The sequence below is a fragment of the Schistocerca nitens genome, chromosome 1 (genome assembly GCF_023898315.1).
Source record: "Schistocerca nitens isolate TAMUIC-IGC-003100 chromosome 1, iqSchNite1.1, whole genome shotgun sequence".
NCBI lineage: Eukaryota > Metazoa > Arthropoda > Insecta > Orthoptera > Acrididae > Schistocerca > Schistocerca nitens.
The window spans coordinates 881,364,188-881,390,615 of NC_064614.1; the positions used below are offsets into that span (position 1 = coordinate 881,364,188).

Consider the following 26,428-nt stretch of genomic DNA (forward strand, 5'->3'; position numbering starts at 1 on the left):
TGTCTAAAGCAAGCATCGCTCGTACCATGTTAGAACCTATCTTCATTCCCATATTTCTAAATACCTTGTACCTTACAATGTTGCCATCATTGAAAGTCGCAACAGCATCATACACACCAAAGTGAAGTGTTTCTATTCCAACAAATACAGTCTTGGGGATTCTCGACCATATAACACTATTTACACTTTCATTGGGGTTTTGAGTTTTTCCGTGAATACACTTTTTCAACAGTTCAGGTGCTGCTAAGTCTCTGAAAATAGGTTTTATCACCTCCATTATTGCATGAGGCAGACTATGCTTATGAGTGTACACTTCACCAGTTAGCAATCCTTTGTTATATTTACACCAACTGTCTTCTTCTTTGGGACACAAGCTATGTTGGGGATTTTCATCGGTTGAAGAAGTATGAAAAAAAAGAGCCCAAACAGCCTTCTTCATTTCGTCGACACTTTGTGTATTTTGCCTAATAGCCATTCCATAATAGTTCTGTATTTTGTCAATTACACTGTCAGTTAACCTTCCCTTCCCATCCAACCCTTTACCATCACTGAGTTTTTGTTTTTTGTACGAAGCTTTCAGTCGCCGAAGTCTTGTTCCCATTCGCTTCTGTACGTGTCCAATACACTCAAATTTCTGCACTACAACATCATCACCATAGGGCTTCAGTCCTTGAACATGTTTGAAACTTTTAGAATCACTGTCACCAAGGTAATTAACATATCGCACTTTATCACACGCCTCAGAACGCTGGAATATACTGGCAACACCAGCCACTTCCATTCCTCCACTACTGCCACTATAGTTAGCTTTGCAATTATTTTCATGTGTACCTTTATATTTTTGTGGATATCTACAATACTTTGATATTACTGCTACATCTAAAACTTTCCCTGTATACATACTGGTGGCAGATACTACACCATGAAGAGATGTGTGTCCCCGTTTATGCCAGGTACCATCGAACGCTGCAGTCAAATCTCTGTTACCATTATTTTCCATTACTGCCTCTTCAACAGCGTTCTTCATAGATTCTATACAGACATCTTCTACTTTAGACCCTATTAATTTATTATAGGTCGTAAACTTGGTTTGGGGATTTGGAAGATTCATGATGCCACAGAAAATTGCACCTGCAGTAGCACCCTTACCAACTGAACGCAAGGAATAAACAAATCTAATGTTGTGTTCGTAGATTTTGCTACCATTTTCTTCAGTTGCAGTTACTGCAACACTGTTCCAAAAGGTGGTCATGTATGAACACTTATCACATTTCAGTTGTATTTCACTAGCAAGTCCTACGTGCTTTATTATGGAGAGTTCCAGACCAACTTCACTACAATGAATATATCTTACACAGTTTGAAAAAATTCCTTTGAGAACCGACATATCAAATATTTCATTCACATCCGATTCGCCCATAAAACATTCATAGTTTTCACTCATTGAACCAAGCTTCTTCTGTGAAGTATTTTCTTTCCCACTTTGACTGCTATGGGCAGGTGTACTTGAGAGGTTAGGTTCACTCACTTGGTTATCGTCTTTATTGTTTACAGTAATAGCACATACCTTTGGCTTTCCAACATTTCTCCTTTTCTTAAAAGCCTTCAGAGGATTTCTAATAACTTTACTTTTACTCATTATTATACTTCAACAAAACAGAGACTCAAGAAACAGAATTAATTACGAATATTTTCGAGATAACGACAGAGTAAATAAACATGAAACAATCGACAATCACACCAGCGATATATATTGAACCATCACAGGTTAGCCACAACACATACTTTATCTCACATCACTAAAATGTACCTGATGAACACGGACGTTAATAATAACACCATTTGACAGCAGTTTAACAGCGCCACAGTGGGTCACGCCCATGTAGAACACATTTCAAAAAAAAATTAAAAATAGTTGTAGTCTTCGGAATTGAATAAATTATATATCTATTAAAAGGTAATAGTCTGCAGATTCAGAAAACGCAAAAAAGTAAAAATTGAACTTTTCATGATTTTGAGCCTTTCCGGAGCCCCTTAAGGTAAGTAAAGACCAAGCATTCTGTTTCCTCAAAATGTAATAGTTTTCTCAACTGAATTCTCCAACTGACTAAGTACACAGCTGGACAGTCTGCAACAAATGGTACTAGGTTTCTGGAGACTTTTGGTCACATAGTGCATTATGTTTTGCTGTTATTTATATCCAGAGAATAATTTTGGTTACTTTATTGCTTATTGTTAAAATTTAAATTTGACTGGTAAATTTTGGCAAATCAGGCTGAAAACCATACATGACAAAAGATTATTTCAATATCATTTTCTGGTACAATTTGTGGTGAATCTGAGGTAGAAATCCATTAACCTGGCTTGATGCTACTGTATACCTATTGTAGTTATCTTCCTACCTACCCAGCTAGCCTAGTATGAGTTTAGAGATCACAACCAGGCCAACAGGAACTTAATATTGCAAATTCACTATGTGGTCCTAGCTGCACTTCTGGTTTCCATTTAGCCATAAACAGCTACATAATATGTATATAATTTTTTTAAAAAAGTCCATTAGTCTACATTTACAAATTTAATCTGTCACATATACAAACAAAAACCAACACACAACACCAATAGCAGTATTTCTCACCATAGCTACTTATAATGACTGCTTACAACAGTACCAGAAATAATGAATTTACTTCAGAAAATTAATTATGCTAATGATCATAAAAACTCCATAAAGGCTTACAATGAATACATGATGTATTACTTGCTGCTTATTGTCTCGGGATATTTGGCTGAATTTCATTTAACAATTGTTTTGACTTTTTACCTTCATGAGCAACTGGTACTGTCATGGACTCACATTCCATTGCTGTTAATGAAATGGAGTCAAGCCAATGGCCAGAGATACAGTGTATCTGATTGGCTTTTGATACACACTATGGCCCAGATTCTCCCTGTCCCTTATAACCAGTACTTCTACAAAAGGTTGATGTTAATCCTTTTCTGCAACCATAATAAATGTAATGTTGACATGGAGACTGTTCAGATGTCTTGGGAAACAACCAGATTGTTCCTCACCATGGCTCCCCACAAGATGAAGGTGTTGTTGACATAGCAGTAAGCACACCTTAGGTTTATAAGGCGCCACATTCAGCACTTGTCGTTTGAAATGCTCCACCGGACTAAGTGGACTAATCATACAGAAACCTCTATGCTGTTTGTAGAAATTTCCATTACACACACAAGAGCTCCTGATAAGACACACTCCTGTGAGAGACGCAGAACAAGCTCAACTATTACACCAAGACACAGAAGAAAAAGTTTGAAAGATGCAGAAAGCACACTGACGAGCCGATTCCTGACGTGTCAGGAACTGTGCTCAATCTCAGAGAACAGTCAATGCATAGGAGGAACCCTATGTTCAAAAAGGAGGGAATCCATTACTATACAAAAATTTTATCCAGCACTGAAGCAGCCACTTGGAACTTTCCATGTGAAAAAGCTGTATTTTTGAAACCAAACAGATATTGTGTCAAGCAACCTGAAAAGAGAAGTCTCAATGCTGACAGGAGCATACTGGTTCTGCTTGCCAATGAGAGAAATGTGACCACTGTAATGAAGACTGAAGATCGTGATCAGAAGATGTGTGACGTGCTAGGCCCAACAACATTATAAAAGCCTAGCACAGGGCCAATACAGGGGATTGCACAGAATAAGAATCAGTTAACAAGGTGTCTTCTCTCTATGACATACAGAGGAGCCTGTACAACACAAAAGCCCTACCATCTTGGTTGTATTGGTTCCCAAAAATTCCTAAAGATGGTGTACCATTAAAGCTGATCATTAAGTGCTCCAGGCTTACTGATGTATAAACTGGATAAACACTTGGTCTTTCTACTTCAGTCATGTTTGGGAAATGTTGCAATATACATAAGGGACTAGGATAGCTCCCTGAGAAGTTGAAAAAACTAAAGCTTGGACCAAACACCCTTCTGGTCAGCTTTTATGTTGCTTCTTTCTTTGCCAAAGTGCCACCTAATGACACTCTGGAGCATATCAGTTTCATTACTCTTGCTGGATGTCATCAGGCTCTCACAATACGTGTATCTTAGTTACTTTACCTGCAATGGCGATTTTTACAAAAGGGCTGGAAGATACACTGATGACACCTTCGTTAAGTAGAGCCATTGTGAGGAACATTATGGTGACCTCCTAAGATATCTAAATAGTCTCCATGCCAACATTAAATTTACAATGGAAGACAAAAAGCATGTACAGCTACATTTTTCCTGATGAACTGGTTACAAGTAATTGTGAGAACCTCGGCCACAGCAGGTATTGTAAATTGATATACACCAATAGACACCTGCACAAACTTTCATATCATCACCCTTGTCAGAAAAGAGGAATGGTTAATATACTTACAATGCACACAAGATAAATGTGTGAGCTGCAGCACCTCAGATGCAAGATGAAGCACCTGGATTGCATTCTGATGAGTAGTGGATACTCCACCAGTTGCATAAGAAGTGTCACACACCTGGCAAGGTAACACATTGGTAGAAGAAATGTTGGGTACAGCCTTTCAGTCATACATTCCCAGGATGACACAGAACGGCAGCATACTGTGCAAACATGGCATTAAAGCCCCATTTACAAACTGAACAAGAAGATCAAAGAATGTCTCAGATTGGCAAAGAACAAAATGGACCCACTCCTAACATCAAGGATATACAGTATAAGTTGGTATGTTGGAACGACTGGACGATACTATGATACCACGACCACCGAACAACAACAGTGCACGTTAGGACAGTTGGAAAAATTGGTCATGGCAGAGCATGTGCTGTGCAAGACCAATCAGATCATAAAATTCACTTACACACAGGTTGCGAAGAACTGCCATGACCATTTGTTCAGTAAAGCATAAGAAAGTCACAAATATGACAATAACTTTAACAAGAAATAAAAAGACTCAAAGTAAATGGATCCTGGATTCCCGCGCTGAAGCTAACAACTGTTGCGGGTGACAAGGGGAAGAGCCATCAGACGTCAATGTGACAGGTCGCAGTTTGTTACTAGCAACAGAGGGCCAACCTTTAACAATGCCACCCACTTATGCAGCCAAAATGTCAAAAAATTTGTCAACAGATGTTGGCCTAAGATGAATGCAAAACTGAAAAAAAAAATCTGATTCTCACTGAGCATACGCGGAAATGGAATTGGTAAGTCTCTTAATGGATCACAGTTATTATCAGCATACAAAAAGAGGACTTATTCCATTACAAGAAAAAGAAGTAATGTAATTAATGAGGCTAGTACTATTTAACTTCTGATCACACTGCCATGAAGTGCTTTAGCATGTGAATTCTCGTGTTTTTTTCATTATTGTTTAATTATCAGTTCAATGTCATCTAAGACAGACAACCACTGTTCTCTGCTAATCCCAACACAATATTCATACGCAGCACATCCACGGAAGTACATCCTTTGACATGGTTGCCAGATTTGATCCTAAGTTAATGAAGGCATAGTCCTGGACAAGTTAATTATGTCCTTTCCCTGAAATGCTTCTTTATTGAATCCACATCAATGCTCAAAATCCACACCAATGCTCTATCGCTTACAGAAATTTGTCACTGCACTTTTCTCTATATTATTTCTAAAAATAGTATAACAAAGTAGATTAAAATTGTTTACCTCTAAGCTGCTGTCAGTGCACTCTGAAATAGCACGATCTAGAAGACACAGGGAAAGCAGTGGGAGGCGCACTTTAGACAATATCTCAAACACGTAACATCGTCGCTGTACAACATCATGCATGATCCAGCGCATTGCAGCTTGAAATACCTACATAAGAAAAAGTACACTTCTATAAACATTTTATGCCCTCTTCAGGTATATGATCATAGGATTTACAGACAATCTTTTTTCTTGATAAAATGGGCATGTTTGACTTCAATCTGCCTCATGAGTATTTATCTGCAATTACTCCAAATAACAACAATATTGATTAATATTGTACTTTTCCAGAAGCTTTGAAAGCTAGGAATAGTATTCACTAAGTTTAAGTATATACTCATACCTCTCAAATATCTTGAGGAGTGAGAAAACAGTGTGTGCACACTTATATGTTCCACAGATCCTGATTTCCAGAAGCATCTTCAAGGATGAATGTGATGGACAAAAGCAAAATGGAAAACTACTATAAATGGCATCTGTATATATCTCAACTATGGTCCATCAATGGTGAAAATGCTTTTTTTTAAATCTCCACATATTATTTTCTATATCCATTTACGTGTGCAGAAAATAATTAGCTTGATCTGTACTCCATAAAGCCACTATGTCACAAAAAAAACCTGCTGATTTGCTGTTTGTAAGCATGTTTGTAAGCATGCTAGTGTTGGAAACTTAATTACATGGTAAGTACAGAAGCTTATTTTATTGTGTTTGAACAGCAGCATAAAAACTAGTGTGTGAATTTTGTGTAAGTGAGACCTGTAAATTTTTGGATTACCTATTCTACAGGCTGAATAGCTCATGGGTTTTTAAATTTAATTAAATAACAACAGTTATGGCAGTAACGGCAATGCATTTGAGAGAAAGGTATGTTATTGTATGATACAGATACATCTACCAATTAATTGCCTTAAATAATTTGAGGAGATAGGATAACAACTCAATGATTATTGAGCTGCTGAGTCATCAACAGGAACACAACCAAGACTGAGAACATTGTTAGTTCTGCAATGTTCTCAGGCTTGTTTGTGTGTCTGTGCCAACTATATGGTTAGTTTTTACCTTTACTCCTTAGTCCTTTCAGGCTTTCTTTTTCATTTCTGGGAAGAAAATTATGTAATTTAGTGTCCAAGAAGAGCTTAATTAGAAATTTTTCATATAACAGAAACCAAAACTGGGCCATAGAAATATAACTTATGATTTGTCCAGTACAGAGGACGCTGTGACTTAAAGGTATAATACAGTTATCAGGATATTTTATTGCATACATTTAATCTCTAAATTTATTGTGACATCTGTTTTAAGGGAGTGGAATGTTTAAATAATATTCTTGAAAAATACTTATGAAAATTTAATCTTTCCTCGCTCCTCCCCTTTTCTGCTCTGTTTTCCCCACCTCCCTGCCCCACAGCCTCCCGACACTGCACCTGTTGGCAGTCTAGTCCCTGCACACTCGGCCAAACAGCGCTCCTCTCTCCCACCACCCATACACTGCTATCCCTTCCTCTTTCCCTTCCCCATCCCCTCCAGATTGCTGCGTCCATTCCATGTGACAGCTGCATTCTGTTCTGAGCTGCCAAAGTTGGTGGTCATGTGTGTGTGAGGGGTGTGTGTTTCTCTTTCTTTTTCTGGCTAAGGCTGTGGTTGAAAGCTAATGTGCATGTGTCTTTTAATTGTGTATGTCTGCAAATTAATGTGTCATCTTTAAAGAAAGTAGCATCTGTCGTTTCCTTACATTGTTAGTTATGAAAATTTATAAGAAAAAGCTTTACAAAAGTGAAATTAAGCTGTGACACTGTGTTTTCATGCAAAGATTATTTTGTATGGAATTTTAGAAAGCAATTGTGCCCTCTTGCTATACAGAGATAGAGCTTGAATTTGGCATATTGCATATGTGTTATAGCTCTCTGCTCAAGATTTTTACATCTAGATGCCCATTTCTGCTGCTCAAAGGATGGTAAATGGTCCATAGAATCATATCTCATATCCTCTACAGTTTCCATTCATTTCTACACTTTGTTTAAACATATTATGGGGTAGCTTGATTTCAAGGTCTGACTCTCTCCTTCATAGTCCACTTTCATGTCATAATCCACAATTCTGTGATACATTGATAGCAGTTGCATGGATCCAAAGTTTTCTCTTCAGGAAGACCAAGACGTTTTACTGATAACCTCCTGCAAAAATACTCCTGGTTCATTTTTCTTTGTGTATGCTTCAGTATACGAAAATCAGGACAATCATCACGATTATCTTCATCTCAACTTTCCTCCTTGACACAACCCAGTATCTGGGAAAGCTCGTCATAGCTGTCAGTCACTGAAGAAAAACTGTCACTACATCCAAGTTCTTCAATACTGAATATGTCACTATTTTCCAGAATTTCTACACTCTCCTCCACAATGACTTTTTCTTTATAATTCCTGATCATTGTTGAAACAATGCCGAGTAGTTAACAACAACACACTATTGTAAATATGAGTGAAAACATTTCAAAAAACACACAAGCAAAACATGGATTGTCATACGAAACCAAAGTTGATGATGGTGTTAGACATTTTGTCCACCGTCGAGACTTTTCCATGGGAACCGTAATTTTGCTAACTTCTTGTTGATGTTGTTGTGGTCTTCAGTCCAGAGATTGGTTTGACACAGCCCTCCATGCTACTCTATCCTTGGCAAGCTTCTTCATCCACAAGTAACTACTGCAACCTACATCCTTCTGAATCTGTTTTGTGTATTCAACCCTTGGCCCCTCTACAACTTTTACCCTCCACACTGATACTAAATTGGTGATCCCTTGATGCCTCAGAACATGTCCTACCAACTGATCCCTTCTTCTAGTCAAGTGGTGCACAAATTCTCCTCAATTCTATTCAGTACCTCCTCATTAGTTATGTGATGTACCCAACTTATCTTCAGCATTCTTCTGTAGCACCAAATTTTGAAAGCTTCTCTTCTCTTCTTGTCTAAACTATTTATCATCCATGTTTCACTTCCATACATGGCTACACTCCATACAAATACTGTCAGAAATTATTTCCTGACTATCAGCTGATTTAATTCAACTACATTCCATTACCCTCATTTTGCTTTTGTTGATCTTCATCTTGTATCCTCCTTTCAAGACACTGTCCATTCCATTCAACTGCTCTTCCAGGTCCCTGGCTGTCTCTGACAGAATTACAATGTCATCAGCGAACCTCAAAATTTTAATTTATTCTCCATGAATTTTAATTCCTACTCCAAATTTTTCTATTGTTTCCTTTACTGCTTGCTCAATATACAGATTGAATAACATCGAGGGCTACAACGCTGTCTCGCTCCCTTCCCAACCACTGCTTCCCTTTCATGCCCCTCGACTCTTTATAACTGCCATCTGGTTTCTGTACAAATTGTAAATAGCCTTTCGTTCCCTGTCTTTGACCCCTGCCACTTTCAGAATTTGAAAGAGAATATTCCAATCAACAATGTCAAAAGCTTTCTCTACATCTACAAAAGCAAGAAACATAGGTTTGCCTTTCCTTAATCTATCTTCTAAGATAAGTTGTAGTGTCAGTATTTCCTCCCGTGTTCCAACATTTCTACAGAATCCAAATTGATCTTCTCCAAGGTTAGCTTCTACCAGTTTATCCATTTGTCTACAAAGAATTCGTGTTAGTACTTTGCAGCCGTGACCTATTAAACTGATAGTTTGGTAATTTTCACACCTGTCAACATCTGCTTTCTTTGGGAGTGGAATTATTATATTCATCTTGAAGTCTAAGGGTATTTCGCTTGTCTCACCAGATGGCAGAGTTTTTTCAGAGCTGGCTCTCCCAAGGCTATCAGTAGTTCTAATGAAATGTTGTCTACTCCCGGAGCCTTGTTTCAACTCAGATGTTTCAGTGCTCTGTCAAACTCTTCACGCAGTACCGTATCTCCCATTTCATCTTCACCTACATCCTCTTCCATTTCCATGATATTGCTCTCCTGTATATCACCCTTGTACATACCCTCTATATACTCCTTCCACCTTTCTGCTTTCCCTTCTTTGCTTAGAACTGGTTTTCCATCTGAGCTCTTGATATTCATACATGTGATTCTCTTTTCTCCAAAGGTCTCTTTAATTATCCTGTAGGCTGTATCTATCTTACCCCTAGTGATATATGCCTCTACATCCTTACATTTGTCCTCTAGCCATTCTTGCTTAGACATTTTCCACTTCCTGTCAGTCTCATTTTTGAGATGTTTGTATTCCTTTTTGCCTGCTGCATTTACTGTATTTTCATACTTTCTCCTTTCATCAATTAAATTCAGTATCCCTTCTGTTACCAAGGATTACTACTAGTCCTCATCTTCTTACCTTCTTGATCCTCTGCTGCCTTCACTATTTCATCTCTCAAAGCTACCCATTCTTCATCTACTGTATTTCTTTCCCACATTCTTGTCAATCGTTCCATAATGCTCTCTCTGAAAGTCTCTTCAACCTGTGGTTCTTTCAGTTTATCCATGTCCCATCTCCTTAAATTCCCACATTTTTGCAGTTTCTTCAGTTTTAGTCTACAGTCCATAACCAATAAATTGTGGTCAGAGTCCACATCTGCCCCTGGAAACATCTTACAATTTAAAACCTGGTTCCTAAATCTCTGTTTTGCCATTATATAATCTATCTGAAACCTTCCAGAGTCTCCAGGCCTCTTCAATGTACACAGCCTTCTTTCATGATTCTTAAACCAAGTGTTAGCTATGATCAAGTTATGCTCTGTGCAAAATTCTACTAGGTGGCGTCTTCTTTCATTCCTTACTCCCATTCCATATTCACCTACTACTTTTCCTTCTCTTCCTTTTCGTACTATCGAGTTCCAGTTCACCATGAATATTAAATTTTCGTCTCCCTCATTATCTGAATGATTTCTTTTATCTCATCATACTTTTCTTCAATCTCTTCATCATTTGCGGAGCTACTTGGCATATAAACTTGTTCTACTGTGGTAGGTGTGAGCTTTGTGTCTATCTTGGCTACAATAATACATTCATTATGCTGTTCATAGTAGCTTATCCACACTCCTATTTTTGTATTCATTATTAAACCTACTCCTGCATTATCCCTATTTGATTTTGTATTTATAACCCTGCATTCACTGGACCAAAAGTTTTGTTCCTCCTGCCACCAAACTTCCCTAACTCCACTATATGTAACTTTAACCTATCCATTTTCCTTTTTAAATTTTCTAATCTACCTGCCTGATTAAGGGATCTGACATTTCACACTCCAATTCGTAGAATGCCATTTTTCTTTCTCCTGATGATGATGATGTCCTCCTGAGTAGTCCCCACTCAGAGATCCGAATGGGGGACTATTTTACCTCCAGAATATATTACCCATGAGGATGCCATCATCATTTAACCATGCAGTAAAGCTGCATGCCCTCGGGAAAAATTACAGCTGTAGTTTCCCCTTGCTTTCAGCCATTCGCAGTACCAACACATCAAGGCCATTTTGGTTAATGTTACAATGCCAGATCAGTCAATCACCCAGACTGTTGCGCCTGCAACTACTGAAAAGGCTCCTGCCCCTCTCCAGGGACCACCCGTTTGTCTGGCCTCTCAACAGATACCCCTCCATTGTGGCTGCACCTACAGTACGGCTGTCTTGTATCGCTGAGGCACGCAAGCCTCCTCACAAACAGCAAGGCCCATGGTTCATGGGGGGTTTGCTAACTTATGATTCTAAATGGTTTTGAAATTATTGAAATAATTTGCTTACTTATGATTCTAAATGGTTTTGAAATTATTGAAACCTCTTTCAACAGGAAAGAATACCAGACTTTCACTGAACATTTAGAAAAAGATGTGCAGAATTCTAAAATCTACGTGGTCACATTCAGCCGCAATCTTTGCACGACCAACACTTTGTGCACATCATGGAAGCTCAAACATCAGTGAACAGGTGGCAGAAGCATGCAGACATTTGGAAGAGAATGTCCACTACAAAGTATGCTTTGCCCAGGACCTTACAAAACTTTTAGAAAGTGTATATCAACTGAAAGCGAAATCACCCACTACAGTGGACAAATACGCTGAAAGGGTTAAATTATTTATATTACACCAAGGGCTTTCCATTACCATATTAATTCAATACCTCATCCACAGACGTCACATATCTACTGTACAGTGGACATGTATTTATTATTGGTTACAATCTTGGCACTTATCATCTAGAATCTAATGCAAGCAGTATTTCCAGAAAACTAAAATGAGTTGTATAAAATGTGATTAAACATTCGCTTCCTAATTTAAATTACGTTCCAGCACTGATAATAATTGGTGAAATTAAATAGAAAATTAAAAAGGAAGAACCGCTGGAAACCTTCAAACCAGGGTACTACATTTGGTGATTATTTGCACTACCATCACAACAGATGGCTTACTGGAAGTCCTGATCTTAGCCACCGGGGCACCTCAGGGTTAATGAAGTTATATTTTTCGGGAAGACTTTGTTATGGAATTGTATAGCAATGATCTATGGTAACATATCTTACATTTACTCAAGTGGGTGCCCAACTGCTGTCAACAACATGCTAAATTTCTAGAACTGAAGTTCCCACTGAACATTAGCCTTGAGACGGGAACTAATGGTGAGCTAGCGCAATCATCTGCAATCCCAGTGGAGCCCACCAATGTGACTTAATGGATCCCCACTCCACAGCCTGTTCTTGCTGTGAGATGTTCTAAGATTCTACAAAGAGCAGTCTTTTGTTTAAGGGTTGTACAGTAGATTATGGTTGAAGAGACGCTAACCTAGCTGCCAGGTCAGAATAGAATTTGATGGGGATTGCATCAGATGGGAGAGCTTTGTTCAGTTTTAGTATTTCAGCTGTTTCTCAATGCCAAGGACACTAATCTTCTTCAGTGAAACAATTTTGGAAAAATGGAATTAAGTTTTCTGACCTTATCTTTAACATCCTCAGCCTTGAAGCCACTGTGGTCACCAGAGGTCTGGACAGATGGCTTTCAGCTGTTTGTTTATACTTGAAAATCACACATAATCAATAAGAATGTCCTCCGCCCTTGTGGAGGTAAGAGGCAATTGTGTCTTTTGAGTAAACAAAGTTTCAGAAATGTATCTTCCTTTGTTGTTGAAAACTGCCATGAACAATTACCAGGAATCTTTTCTATTCTTTCAGTTTCCTGCAATGATTAAACCAGCTTCTGTGTGTTTGAAGATGAGAGATGATATGCTTCACAGCTCAGTACTCATCCTTGATATGAAATCATTCCATGGCCAAGTCATTTATCAAGTTGTCCACAGACAGTTCTTTTCAGTCCTGAAATCAGTTCATGCCAGTCTTTGTCAAACCTCTACCTCTGTCACTGTTCTCATCCTGCCCAATGTTACGTCAACACAGCAGCTTTTTCACTTCGTCCTTCCCCCACTTGAGTTATGGTAGGCTTATAGGTCATGGATCCTCAGTCACACTATTCATACTAACGGTCTCTCTCACTCTTGTACTCATCAAGCTCTTCTTCCCTGGTATGTTCATGGGAATCATGCAACTACTGTTGCTTGCATCTGAGTGAGCATTCTTCGGCACCATATTCCTACCGCATTCCCTTATGTTCCATCCTTTCCTTAAGTCTAATCATTCCTTTCCTTTCACCTTTTCTATTCCCTCATCTATTCCATGTTCACCCCACCTACACATATATGCAAGCAAACAATTGAACTACTTACATGTCTTTTACATGAATGTCATGTGCTTTACTCAGTGTCTTCACTATCCACAGTCAGTTGTTTATTTTAAGTAACAAATTAAATGCCTAACCACAGCACAAAGTACCAAAGCCTTTGAATAAATCTCAAACACATGATTCCAACACTGGCCTTTGAAGGAGACTGGTGACGTTGATAATTTAAATAAATCTTTGAATTCATGTTTAGGGTCACATTTTATTTTATCTCAAGAGATAGGTTTATACATCTGACCATGGCTGTAAAGCCACAACCGATTACTGGTTCAAATCAAATGTGACTGTTAATACTTTATGATTAAAGGACACCACTCACCAATATGCAGAAGTGTTGAGTTTGTTGACAGGCACACACAAAAGTTTTTAGATTTTGTCCTTTGACAAACTAGAGTAAAACAAAAAAAAAACATACATCTAAGCCCCTGCATGGTGCAAGCTAGACTGACAGTGCCAATGCCTTTTTGCAGCAGGTAGACAGATTGTGGTGGGGGTGGTGTTGGGTGGGGCAGGTGGAGGGAGGAGTAGGCAGGAAGCAGGGAGACGGACTGGGAGTGGCTGGTTAGTGGCACGGAGGGAGGCAGCCCATTAGCTGGCTAGGACTGGGGGATGGAGAGGTAGCAGGTATATGGACAGGTGGTGAGAAGCAGCAAACACTGAAGGCAACGTGGGGACATGAATTGGTAGGGGGTGACCGGACGTAGGAAGGGGAAAGTGTCGAGTGGAGGGTGTGGCATAGGGATGGACTAGGATGTTGTGTAGGTTGGGAGGGCGATGAAATACCACTTTACGAGGGATGGGAAGGATCTTGGATAGGCTGTCCCTCACTTCAGGGCAAGATGGGAGATAATCATTGTGCACTTCACAAAACAAAAAAAGTAGTATCGTATGACTATAATATCAATGTGTCACCGTTGGAATCAATCAACTCGTCCAAATACCTGGGTGCAACACTTTATAGAGATATGAAATGTAATGAACACACAGGCTCAGTCATCGGAAGAGTAGGTGATACACTTTGGTTTATTGGTAGAATACTGGGGAAGTGCAATCAGTCTACGAAGGAGATTGCTTACAAATCACTCACGCGACTGCTTCTAGAATACTGTTCATGAGTGTGAGACCCCTACCAAATAGGACTACAGAGAAAGGCAGCAAAAATGATCAGAGGTTCGTTTGACCCATGAGGTACTGAAGGAACTGAACTAGAAGGCTCTTGAAAATAAACAACTAGCCCAAGAAAGTCTATTAACAGAGTTTCAAGAAGTGGCTTTAAAAGATGTGTCTGGTAATTATTACAACCTCCTATGTATCACTCACATAGGTTTCATGAAGATAAGATTAGAATAGTTACTGCACTCACAGAGGCATTCAAACAGTCATCCTTCCTGCACTCTGTACATGAATGGAATGGAAAGAAACAATAATTGGTACAATGGGACGTACCATCTGCCATGCACTTCACAGAGGTTTGCAGAGTATAGCTATAGATGTAGATGTAAATGTAAATCAAAGCCCTGGCGAAGGGCTGCTCCAGTCTGGGGTGACACTGGATGAGAAGAGTCGCACTCCCTTGTAGATGGCTCTTGTCGGTGGTGGAAGGATTGGCCATGTATGAGGATATAGCATGGGAAATATGTTTGTGGACTAGGTTTGGGTTGGGAGGTATTGCCTGTCTGTGAAGGCCTGTGTGAAGTTTTTGGCAACGAAGTTCTCATCACTGCAGATGTGTCATCCAAGGGTGGCTAGGCTGTAGGGGACAGGTTTTTTGGTGTGCCATCCCTCATCATCTTCAACTAACTATTGCAACCTACATCCTTTTGAATCTGCTTAATATATTCATTTCTTGGTCTCCCTCTATGATTTTTACCCCCGCACTTTCCTTCAATACTAAATTGGTGATCCTTTGATCTCTCAGAATGTGTCCTACCAACTGATCTTTTCTTTTAATCAAGTTATGCCACAAATTTCTTTTCTCTCAATTCTCTTCAGCACCTCATTATTATGTGATCCAACCATCTAATCTTCATTCCGAACCCAGGCTACACTTCAGACAAATACCTTCAGAAAGGACTTTGTAGGCCTTGAATCTACCTTAAATTTTAACACATTTTGTCTTCTTCATAACGTGTTTCTTTTCATTGCCAGTCTACATCTTATATCCTCTCTACTTCAGCGATTATGTTATTTTACAGCCCAAATAGCAAAACTTATCTACTACTTCAAGTGTCTCATTTCTTTATCTAATACCCTCAGCATCACCTGATTTAATTTGACTACATTCCGTTACCCTTACTTTGTTTTTGTTGATGTTCATCTTACATCTGCCTTTCAAGGCCCTGTCCTACTGCTCTTCCAAGTCCTTTGCCGTCCATGACGGAATTACAATCCCATACACAAGCTCAACATTTTTATTTATTCTCCCTGAACCTCTTACTTTCTTTTACGGTTTGCTCAATGCATGGATTAAAAGAACACTGCTTCCCTTTCACGCCCCTCGACTCTCATAACTGCTGCCTGGTTTCTGCCCAAGTTGCAAACTACTTTTCACTCCCTGTATTTTACCCCTGCTACCTTTAGAATTTCAAAGAGTGTATTCCAATCAACATTTTCAAAAGCTTTCTCTAAGTCTACAAATTCTATAACATCAGTTTGCCTTTCCTTAACCTATCCTGTAAAAGAAGCCATAGGGTCAATATCGCCCCCATGTGTTTCTACATTTCTCTGGAATCCAAACTGATCTTCCATGAGCTTGGCTTCCGCTAGTTTTTCCATTCTTCTGTAAATAATTTGTGTTAATATTTTGCAACCATGACTTATTAAACTGATAGTTGGGTAATATTCACAACCTTCAGCACCTTCTTTCTATGGAATTGGAATTATGTTCTTCTTGAAGTCTGATGGTATTTCACCTGTCTCATATATCTTGCACATCAGGTGGAATAGTTTTGTCATGGTTGGCTCTCCCATGAATACCAGAGTCTGAGGAAATGACACCTGTTACAGGCATCTTGTTTCAACTTAGATCTTTCAGTGCTCTGTCAGACTCTTCTCACAGTATCTTATCTCCTATTTCATCTTAATCTATATCCTCCTAATTTTCTATAATACACCCCTCTACATACTTCTTCCACCTTTCAGTAGTTGGTTTTTATCTTTACCACAGCTATAAAAGCTCCTATAGACTTATATTTGTCCTCTAGCTATTCCTCCTTACCCATTTTGCACTTTTCGTCAATCTCATTTTTTAGATGCTTGTATTTCCTTTTGTCTGCTTCGTTTACTGCATTTTTCTATTTTCTCTTTTTATCAATTAAATCCTGTATCTTTTGCGATATCAAAGGATTTCTACTAAGCCTTGTCCATTTCATCTCTCAAAGCTACCCATTTGTCTTTTACTGTATTCCTTTACCCTATTGAAGTCATTCGTCACCTACAGCTCACTCTGGAACTCTCAACAACCTCTGGTTCTTTCAATTTAACCAGGTCCAATCTTCTTAATTTCCTAACTTTTTGCAATTTCCACATCTGTCGCTGGAAATATCTTACAGTTTAAAACCTGGTTCCAAAATCTCGGTCTTACATGTGATTCCTCACATACTGGCAACACAAAGATGTCTTTCACAAAATTTCGTCCTGCACATAGTTCGAGCAGTAAATTAACATTAAAGAGTGGCAATCTGGCAGCACTTAATCACACCTACGATAACTACCTCTGTCAGCAGATAAGACCAGTGCTGTGCAGTTGGCGCAGTGGATAACATTTTAGATTAGCATGCAGGAGGTCGAGGGTTAAATTCTGGGTCGAGGTTTACTCGCTTTTATTTGCTAAAAGTAGTCTGCATGGTACGATATATGGCGTCTTAATAGTGATTACAGTGGGCCTTCTACAAAACATTTGTAGTTACGAACTACAAACACAGAAATGGAATACAATTGTTTTCACTGGTCAACTTTTAAAGAAGCCTTTTGCATGTCATGGGCCAAATTGTTTTGCGCCACTGCACCTACTAAATTGCAAACCTGTTTTCTGTGTAACCTCCCTCAATGGTCCAATCGAAATTATTTGCAAACCAGTGTGCTAGCCCTACTGGTGACGTAAGGCTCTACTGAAATGTAATGGTCCTGAATGTGCCAAGAATACCATTTGGTATTAATTGATGGGACCATTGGATAAGGGTACACACAAAACAAGTTTGGAATCTTGTAGATGCTGCGGTGCAAAACAATTTGCAACCACGGCATGTGAAAGGTTTCTTTAAAAGCTGGCCAATGAAAATGACTGTATTTTCATTTCTGTGTTAGTAGTATGTAACTGCAAATGTTTTGTAGCTGACCCACTATAATCACAGTACAATGATAAAAGATGCCAGATACCATACTACACAGACCACCTGCATGTTAACCCAAAATGCTAGGCACTGCACTAACTGCACAGCACTACTGATATATCCTGACAGCAGTACTTACTGTACATGTGATTGTAGTGTTAACAGATTGCCCATCTTGAACGTCCATTTACTGTTCATAATATTCACAGGACAAAATTGTATTGCTAGGATTTGAGGAATCATGCTGTGAAGTCTGAATGTGACAATTTTTCTTTGCTCTACACAATCAGTCTGATATCTTCTAATGTCTCCACATGTCTTCCCGCACATGACCTCTTTTCATGATTGTTAGACCAAGTATTAGCAATATTTAAAATTAGTCTGTGTGTAAAATTCTACCAAGCAGTTTGCTCTTTCATTCCATTCCCCTAGTCTTTATTAAATCTACTAACTTTACTTCTCTTCCTTTTCTTACTACTGAATTCCAGTCCCCCATCACAATTAAATTTTTCTTTCCCTTAACTATCGGAATAATTTCTTTTACCTCAGCACACATTTTTTCATTACTTCATCATCTGTGGAGCTAGCTGACATACAAACTTGTACTACTGTGTCAGATGTGGACGTAGTATCTATCTTGGCTATGATAATGTGTTCACTAATGCTGTTCATATTAGCTTACCTGCATTCCTATTTTCATATTTATTATTAGATCTACTATTGCATATTATCCCCATTTGCTTTTTTATTTATAATCCTGTACTCACCTGACCAAAAGTCCTGTTCGTTTTGCCAACTTCACCAATTCCCATTACACCTAACTTCGACCTATCTGTTTACCTTTTGAAACTTTCTAACCTACCTGCCTGATTAAAAGATCCAACATCCATGCCCCAACTCATACAACGCCAGTTTTGTTTTTCCTGATGACATCATCTTCCTAAGAAGCCCCCGCCCATAGATCCGAATGGGGGACTATTTTGCTTCTAGAATATTTTACCCAAATGGATGCCATGATCATTTAACTATACAGTAAAGCTGCATGACCTTGGGAAAAATAATGGCTGTAGTTTCCTATTACTTTCAGCTGTTCGCAATACCAGCACAGTAAGACAATATTGACTGATGTTACAAGGCCACATGAGTCAATCGTCAAGACTACTACCCCTGCAAATACTGGAGAGGCTGCTGTCCCTCTTCAGGAGCCAAACTTTTGTAAGACCTCTCAACAGATGTCCAGCCACTGTGGTTGCATCTATGGTACATCTATTTGTATCATTCAGGTACCACGGCAAGGTCCATGGATCATGGGAGAGGGAGAGAGGCTGTGAATTTCCTGATTTGAATTATTCAAACTACTTTACGAGGAAAACTGTTCCTTGCAGCTCCTTAACATATGATACATGAATAAGGTTACTGAAATGGACTGTGATTTTGTGAATGTTCTTTAAGAGCATTCTTGATTACCTGGAATTCTGTGTCAACTCTTAAAAGTTCACTGGACAAGAACTTTATCAGGTCTTCTTTTGGTAGTTCAGCAAATTCCTCTTCACAGCACACTTGAGGGAAATGACACTGAATAAAATCTACTGCAAACCTGGTTAGTTCCTCAAAGCTGTGTCCTTCAGCAAACCTGTACATGACATAAGCACCATCAATTAAAAATGACAAAACAAACAGCATTATAAAATGATTAAAAAACCGAAAAACAAGCCACATCAATGATACAGCATACAGAACATCAAATAAGAATGAAGACAAGAAAAAACACACAATGATTAACACTGCATGCTGAGCATCTGGAACCAGGGTCCTTCTTCAAATCAACAAAGGAAAAGATATTGAGTCAGAAGCAGCAGTGGCATGACAATGGACCAGAAAGTTTCACAGGTAGAGTGTCCAGCAAATTACCACTTTAGGAGAGCTAGATAGGTGTTTTGGAAGGTATTGCACATTTCAGGGGACTGTGAAGGGCAAGAAGTCATAGAGTATAATGTGATTCACCCACCCCAGGCTGGGATATTGAAGAGCACACTCCTTTGAGGCTGGTTAACCGATGTTGTTGAATATTAGGAGTTTCTTACTTCTCACTACCTCACTCCAACCTCATTCTGATTTGGCGTATATGTTTATGGATCCTGATCCACATGGTTTCCCCAACAACCCCAAGTCCCTTCAAATCCATATATAACATCTTACGCATGCTCTTGCACTTTATTCCTCCCATCTTCTTCTGTGTTGCAACACTCCTCCAATTATACCTGCTCCACTTTTTCATTCACCTGTTCTTCCTTTAACACCTGCTCCACCCAGGACAGGCACTTTAGTCAGCTTATGGACGCCCTCTCTGTCTTATAAAAAGTAGTAAATGATGTTAACAATAATCAATCCATTTTACTGATTGTTGAGCCTTATTGGTTGTGGATTATATTATTTTAAGAAATGACAGTAACCAGCCACTTTTTATGTGCTTTTATTTATGCCAATAGCATTTCATGCTTTCATCCATCTTCAACAGGTGTAACTGAAACAAGTATTATACCCACTGAAGATGGGTAAAAGGCTGAAAAGGGCACTGGCATTAATACAAGTGTGTGGCAGAAAGTAATTCCTCTGAATTTTTTACTCTGTTCTCAATATTGGATGACATATTGCACGTTTTGCATATTACTTGGTCAACTTTCCTGCTTTTCAGACACAAGTTGCAACACTATGCTGCTAGAGGGCTCCTAATTTTAGCACGTAATGTGGCAGAGGTGTAACGTAACTATGTCAGTGCGAGAGAGATCCTCAGAAAACTGAAAGTATAAATTCGAAGAGTTCATCCATACACGGAGCAACCCCTCCTTCAGTATGATGAAGCCAGACTGCTCACAAGCATTGCGACATCTGCAATAATTGAATGCCTTGGGCTCACTGTTATCGATCATCCTTCATACAGTCCGGACTTGACCCATTCTGTTTCCAAAACTTAAAGAATAACTTCGAGGACTTCTCTTTGATAGTGGTGAAGTGTACAAGCAGAGGTGAGGTTGTGGCTGTGTCAGCAATGTCAAACATTCTGCAGTGATGGCATCAACAAACTGATATCTCGTTGGCAGAAATTTGTTCATCACTGGGGTGAGTAGTTGAGAAATCAGAGTTTTCTTATAAGAAATTCAGAGGTCATGAGCAAACACATGGTGCATCACTGGTGTAGGCAATTTTCTGTAGGTCCTCAAAGCATCCATACTGAAGAGGGCACTGGGCAACCATCCGTCATCACTGACAACCCTGCGGACTGACATGGGAGTGCACTTTGGAGAACCATTATTCCCAATCTTGCTCCCGGTGATTTCCAAATTTCCTTGGACTTTATGACATTCCTGTCCTATGGTCAGCATTTTCACAATGTCAAAAGGCTGGAGGTGACTGCCACATACTATTTCCACTGACCTGTGGGAGACACGAATACAAAAGTTGCTCCCACAATACAGCAAGTGATCATTTACGGTAGTGATTATATAAAAAAATAGCTGAGACATTGCTGTATCCGTTGCCAAAAGAGTTTTTATGTAACAGGTGTTTTCTTTAAAAAAAGAAAAGTGGGAAACAAATTTCTGGATTACGCTCATACATCACACTCATGAGATAAATATGAAATCGTGTGTCAGGTCTTATATTAAGCTGTTTATAACTTTCTTGATCACACTAATGTTGATGATATTATTGTGTATCACTTTTATTTTTGAGTTCATTATAAAGTTCTTATGTGAAATATGCTGGTGTTAGATGCGTGGTCTGGGGGCTCTAACAGGTTATAATTTATTGCAGCATGGGGGTAATTGCTGCTTAAAAATAAAAATAATAAAAAACTGCATTCATTCAAACAGCTGAAACCTGAAAAAAGTTAAACTTTTTGTCTTTACAATACCTACGCTATGGAAATTCTTCCACAGAATCATATGGCTCATATTGCTGCAAACGGCAAAATAAGCATGCCTGATTTTGACTTTGCAAACATACTGATTTACCCTATTTCACATCTTTGCATATACTTTGTAATTGTTAGGCATCAGATTTGACTTGAAACATCTGTGAGCTGCATACCTGTTCTTTTTAATTTCATGTTATTCCATTGTCAGTCAATAAGCAAGTGTTTTTTCTAGCCCCAACTGTATGTACAAGAGCATGACTGTCATAGAGAGCCATGACTTTATCAGTAAGTTCATGAATTTTGTCATCAATTGTGGGCTTTGTGGCAATTTGTTGTAACTTAGTTTCTATGCAGTCTGCTATTAGAACACCACAATCTATATGTTTAATGTTTCTAAAAATTATGTTGCATGCTCTGAGCTTTGTGTAGCTGTGAGAGTACACCACAAATATTATGTCAGCTGCTGAGAGGCCCAGAGCCAATCTCTAACCAATATCTCTTTTTTTGTCAATCTTTTTCATTGCAGTTGACATCTTTGTGGGTGTTACCACCAATCACATGGAGTGTGGGTTCTAGGCAAAGAATACTTGTACTGTCTGCAACTAAGTATTCTTCTCAGACATATTGTCTCCATAACTCCCTTCACAGTGACATGCCCATGTTGTCAATGAAGAGATTTCACCGTGTTGATCTTTTAGCTCTGTAGACTTATTTCCATGAACATAAATTCAATCTGGCTTTTTTCATTAGAATTCAACATACTTATGACTCTAGGTTGTATGTCCAAATGTATAAGCCCTATACAGATGCACACCATCACCATTCTACTGTGGCCTGTCAACCATAAGAAACTTATATCCTGGCAGGCAAACAGATTTGGAGAATATACTAGCTTCAGCCAAGTTTCAAGTAGAAAGCTCTGGTGAAATTTCAGTTAATGAAAAAGGTGACTCATTAATTTGTAATGCGCTCAAAACAACTGGCCATTACAATGTGCACATAATATCTTTTGCAAGTACATCTGAGGGGCTGGCAATGCCCCCTCCCCCGCCCCCTCCTGTTTTGATTTTATTTGAACAGCAAAGCAAAGTCATGTAGTTCTGTACGAACAGAGTCTGGTAACAATTTAATGATAATCATTTAACTTTAACATCTACTGGTATAAATACTGGACACAACGGCTTAGTGGTTACTTACCAGACTGGAGTTCTATCCCAAGTCAATTCTAGGATTTTTATCTGTCACTAAACACTTTTTTGATGTCTGGCAATGATTTTTTTAAAGTGAAAAATGTTGAGTTGCACTGTGGGTCAGACTCTGTGAAAAACTAAAGGTTGCCATACAACCAGCTACGTAAGATAGCTCAAAGTTTGGAAGAAGGCAAGGGCATACCAACAGGACAGTGCCTAGTAAAGCATGGTAGTGTTCTAACCAACTTTCAGATTGATCACACCTATGCTTTCCAGTTATTTGTATAGTCTGACGGAGGGTGGTGGGGAGGACACACAAAAAAATCTGCATATCCCGCAAATGTAAGGTGCAGTTCATTTATCTACTTTAGTAACAACAAAATTGAAACCTATGGTATACTGTGTCTGCACCAAATACAGAGTGCCTACTACTATGATATGAAGATGGAACTGATAACACTTCCTACCTTTGTGCTATTAAGGTAAAAATCATTTGCCTATTATTCTGTAATATTTTAACATTTGCAGGTGTTCACCATAGTTCACACAATTAAAAACCATAGCTAAATCATGTCTGTCAAGCCAAATAAAGCCTCTTCAGTTGACAACCCTTTTTGCAATCCAATCTGTTTGCTGCTGAGGACGATTTTTGTGCACTTTGTGTTCACAAATTCTATTCAAAATGACCTTATTAAGTATGGTGATGATAATCAAAAGGATCAGTACTTCTTTAAAGTTCCTCAATTTTCTTTTTTATCAAGTGGATTGGTATCAGCATATGTATGTCTGACTTTAGAAAATACTAATATGAAGGGATTTTAATTGCAGCTTGGCCATGATAATTGACCTTTCAAGTTTGGCTGTCAGTACTGGCAGGAAGCATGCCTTGACCCCAAATTAGGACTGCCAAGGTGAGAAGAGCAGAGAGGGGAAGAGAGGGGAAGTCAGTGTCGCCTGCTTCCTGCAATACTGGTACCATTACACTTAACAGTGTGTACAGCAACACTTAGCGTCTAAGGAGCAGCTTGACGTTGCAATAAAAAGGTCAGCCTATTGTGGTCGAACTGTACTTAAAGAACTTAGAATATTATAAAGCTCAGCTCAACTACAACAGGTTACTTTTTTATTGACATCATCATAATCACTAGTTCATTTCTATCGCAAACAGTACTTGCTTAAATTTACTTCCAAACACTGTAACACTGTTGCTGAATAAGCTTCAATTCATAAAAAGCTCATTTACGAAGTATGATGTTCACCAATGAAGGAGAAAATGGAAAGAAAAATATTGTAGAATAATATTTTTATGCAAAAATTTATTTCAATTCACAATAACAACATAAAAGTTTCTGCAGCAAAACTCACTTTATCGATATACAAAACACAGTAGAAATATGGTAAGGAAAGTTTTTACTTAAGAAGTAACTTACTGAATGGTAGAAATTTGAGTTGTCAACAGACACAAAAGGAAGAACGAAAACTTTTCTAGCTTTTGGATGAATCCTTTAACAAGCAACAGGATGTACATGCACATGTGGGTTGGGGAAGGGTAGCTGATGGTTTGAAGGTGGCAGCTGGTGTGTGGAATGCAGATTGGGAAGGTGTGACAGGACAGAGGACAGGGAGACTGTAGGATAGAGGGTGTGGGTGCAGTGGTTAGTGGAGATGGAGGCTAGGAGGTTTACGAGAGTGAAGGATATGTTGCAAGAATAGCCCGTGTTTGTCTAGTTCAGAAAAGCATGGATTGTCAAGCAGCCACTGAATCTGAGCATGTTGTGCTCAGTAACGTGTTCCACCACTGGGTGCCAACTACGTTCTTGCCCACAGTTTTGTGTCCGCGACTCATTCTTGTGGACAGCTAGTTGGTGGTCATCCCACATAAAATGCCGTGCAGAAATTTCACAGAGTTGGTATATGACACGGCTGCTTTCACAGGAGGCCCTGCCTCTGACAGGATAGGACTGATGTCGGATGTGCTGGGTGGGTGAATAGGACAGGTATTGTATCTAGATCTTCCACAGTAATATGATACCTGTGCCAAGGGGCTGGGAGTTGGTTTGGCACAGGGTTGACCAGGCTGTTGTGTAGGTTGGGAACGATGTCCCTTATTTCTGGGCATGATGACATATAGCTGAAGCTCTGACAAAGGACACTGTTCAGATGTTCCAGTCTGAGTTGGTATCTGGTGATAAGGGAGGTACTCCTTTTCATCTGGTTCTTGGGGTGGTGGGAGCACTGTGATCGCGTGAGGCATTGCTGCCAACCTTGAGAAGAGGCTCTCAGTAATTGTATGACAAATACGTTAGGGAAAGGGATCAGTCTGAGGTCTTCCGCCAGAAAATGATGAAAATTACAAGCCTGATTAAGTACTGTATTTCAGATACTCTCTGTCCTAAATAAAGAAGATTTTTCAGGAATAAAAACAATTGTAAATAAAACAATCAACATTATCATTTGGGTTAGGCTTATCTTTACAAAATTGTTACCAGTTTCCGAAGGAACAAAAAAGTTGCATTTTTTGACAAAATGAATAAAAAATCCTTAGCAGCTAGCCTATGTATACAGTGTTTTTGAATTCTAAAAGGAAGAATAAAACCACTGAATAATCAGTCACAAAATTACAGAAAATGTCATTGGTCTATAATAATTTACTCCTGGCACAATGTAAAAAAAAATTAAAGGAGATCTCCATTATTATAATAATGTGGTGTGTGTTATTAACTATTGATAAATGGATGAACTTTGCAGTGTATGACATCACCTGGTTATAAAAGTGGCAACAATTTACAGAGGAATATCTTGAAACTTCCAACATCATTTTCATTCGAAAGCAGCTTTATTCCTATACTTTAAGATGATATGCACAGAAAGAAAAATGTTCATCACTCAGCATAATCTAAGTGAGCCACGGTAACGAAATCATTCATAGACAAGTTTTACTGTGTGCTCAAAAAGGAACTCATTACAATCTATAAAACATTTTAGGAGCATACAATTAGCAAAATGTAAACAGTACCTGTTCCAATATTTTAAAAACATCACATTGTAAAATGCTTATTTCCATAATTTTTAGTAACTTCCTGTAACTCCAGAAGTTTGGTGATAAATCCATAACAATTATAGACAATCCATATACATGGGGATACGGCAAGAGAAATCTCCCTGAGGACTAGCTTGGGGGATAGTGCCTGTCTGTAAAGGCCTCAGTGAGAGTTGCAGCATAGTGGACAAATAAATGCATATATGCTGTCAGTTGGTGGTGCTAAGTGGGAGCAGAGTTGTTCACCCTGTGGCAGAACAAGCTGCTGAACATAGCGTGTTTGAGTTCAGTAGCTGCTTCACAATCTGCACCATCTGGATCCTTCACCACAGCACCAGCTTTTCTAAACTGAGGAGATGGGGGTTATTCTTTGCAACAGATCCTTCATTCCCATAATTCTTCTGACTTCAGTCTCTGCTGATCCACTGCACCCACACTTTCTGCCTCTCCTTCCTCTGCCCCATCACCCTCTCCCAATCAATTT

The 26,428-nt window shown here is 38.9% G+C and overlaps 1 protein-coding gene across 2 annotated transcripts in view; it reads right to left on the reverse strand.

The window, feature by feature from the left end:
* Positions 1-26,428, reverse strand: part of LOC126263896 (actin-binding protein IPP) — a 63,501-nt gene that overhangs the window by 33,755 nt on the left and 3,318 nt on the right. The window contains exons 5-6 of one of the 2 annotated variants that reach the window (XM_049960952.1): positions 19,266-19,431; positions 5,695-5,844 (exon numbers count right to left, since the gene is read on the reverse strand). In XM_049960952.1, the coding sequence (XP_049816909.1) occupies positions 5,695-5,844; positions 19,266-19,431 (316 nt within the window). The remainder of the gene's footprint in view (positions 1-5,694; positions 5,845-19,265; positions 19,432-26,428) is intronic. The other variant, XM_049960953.1, reaches the window with a different exon arrangement.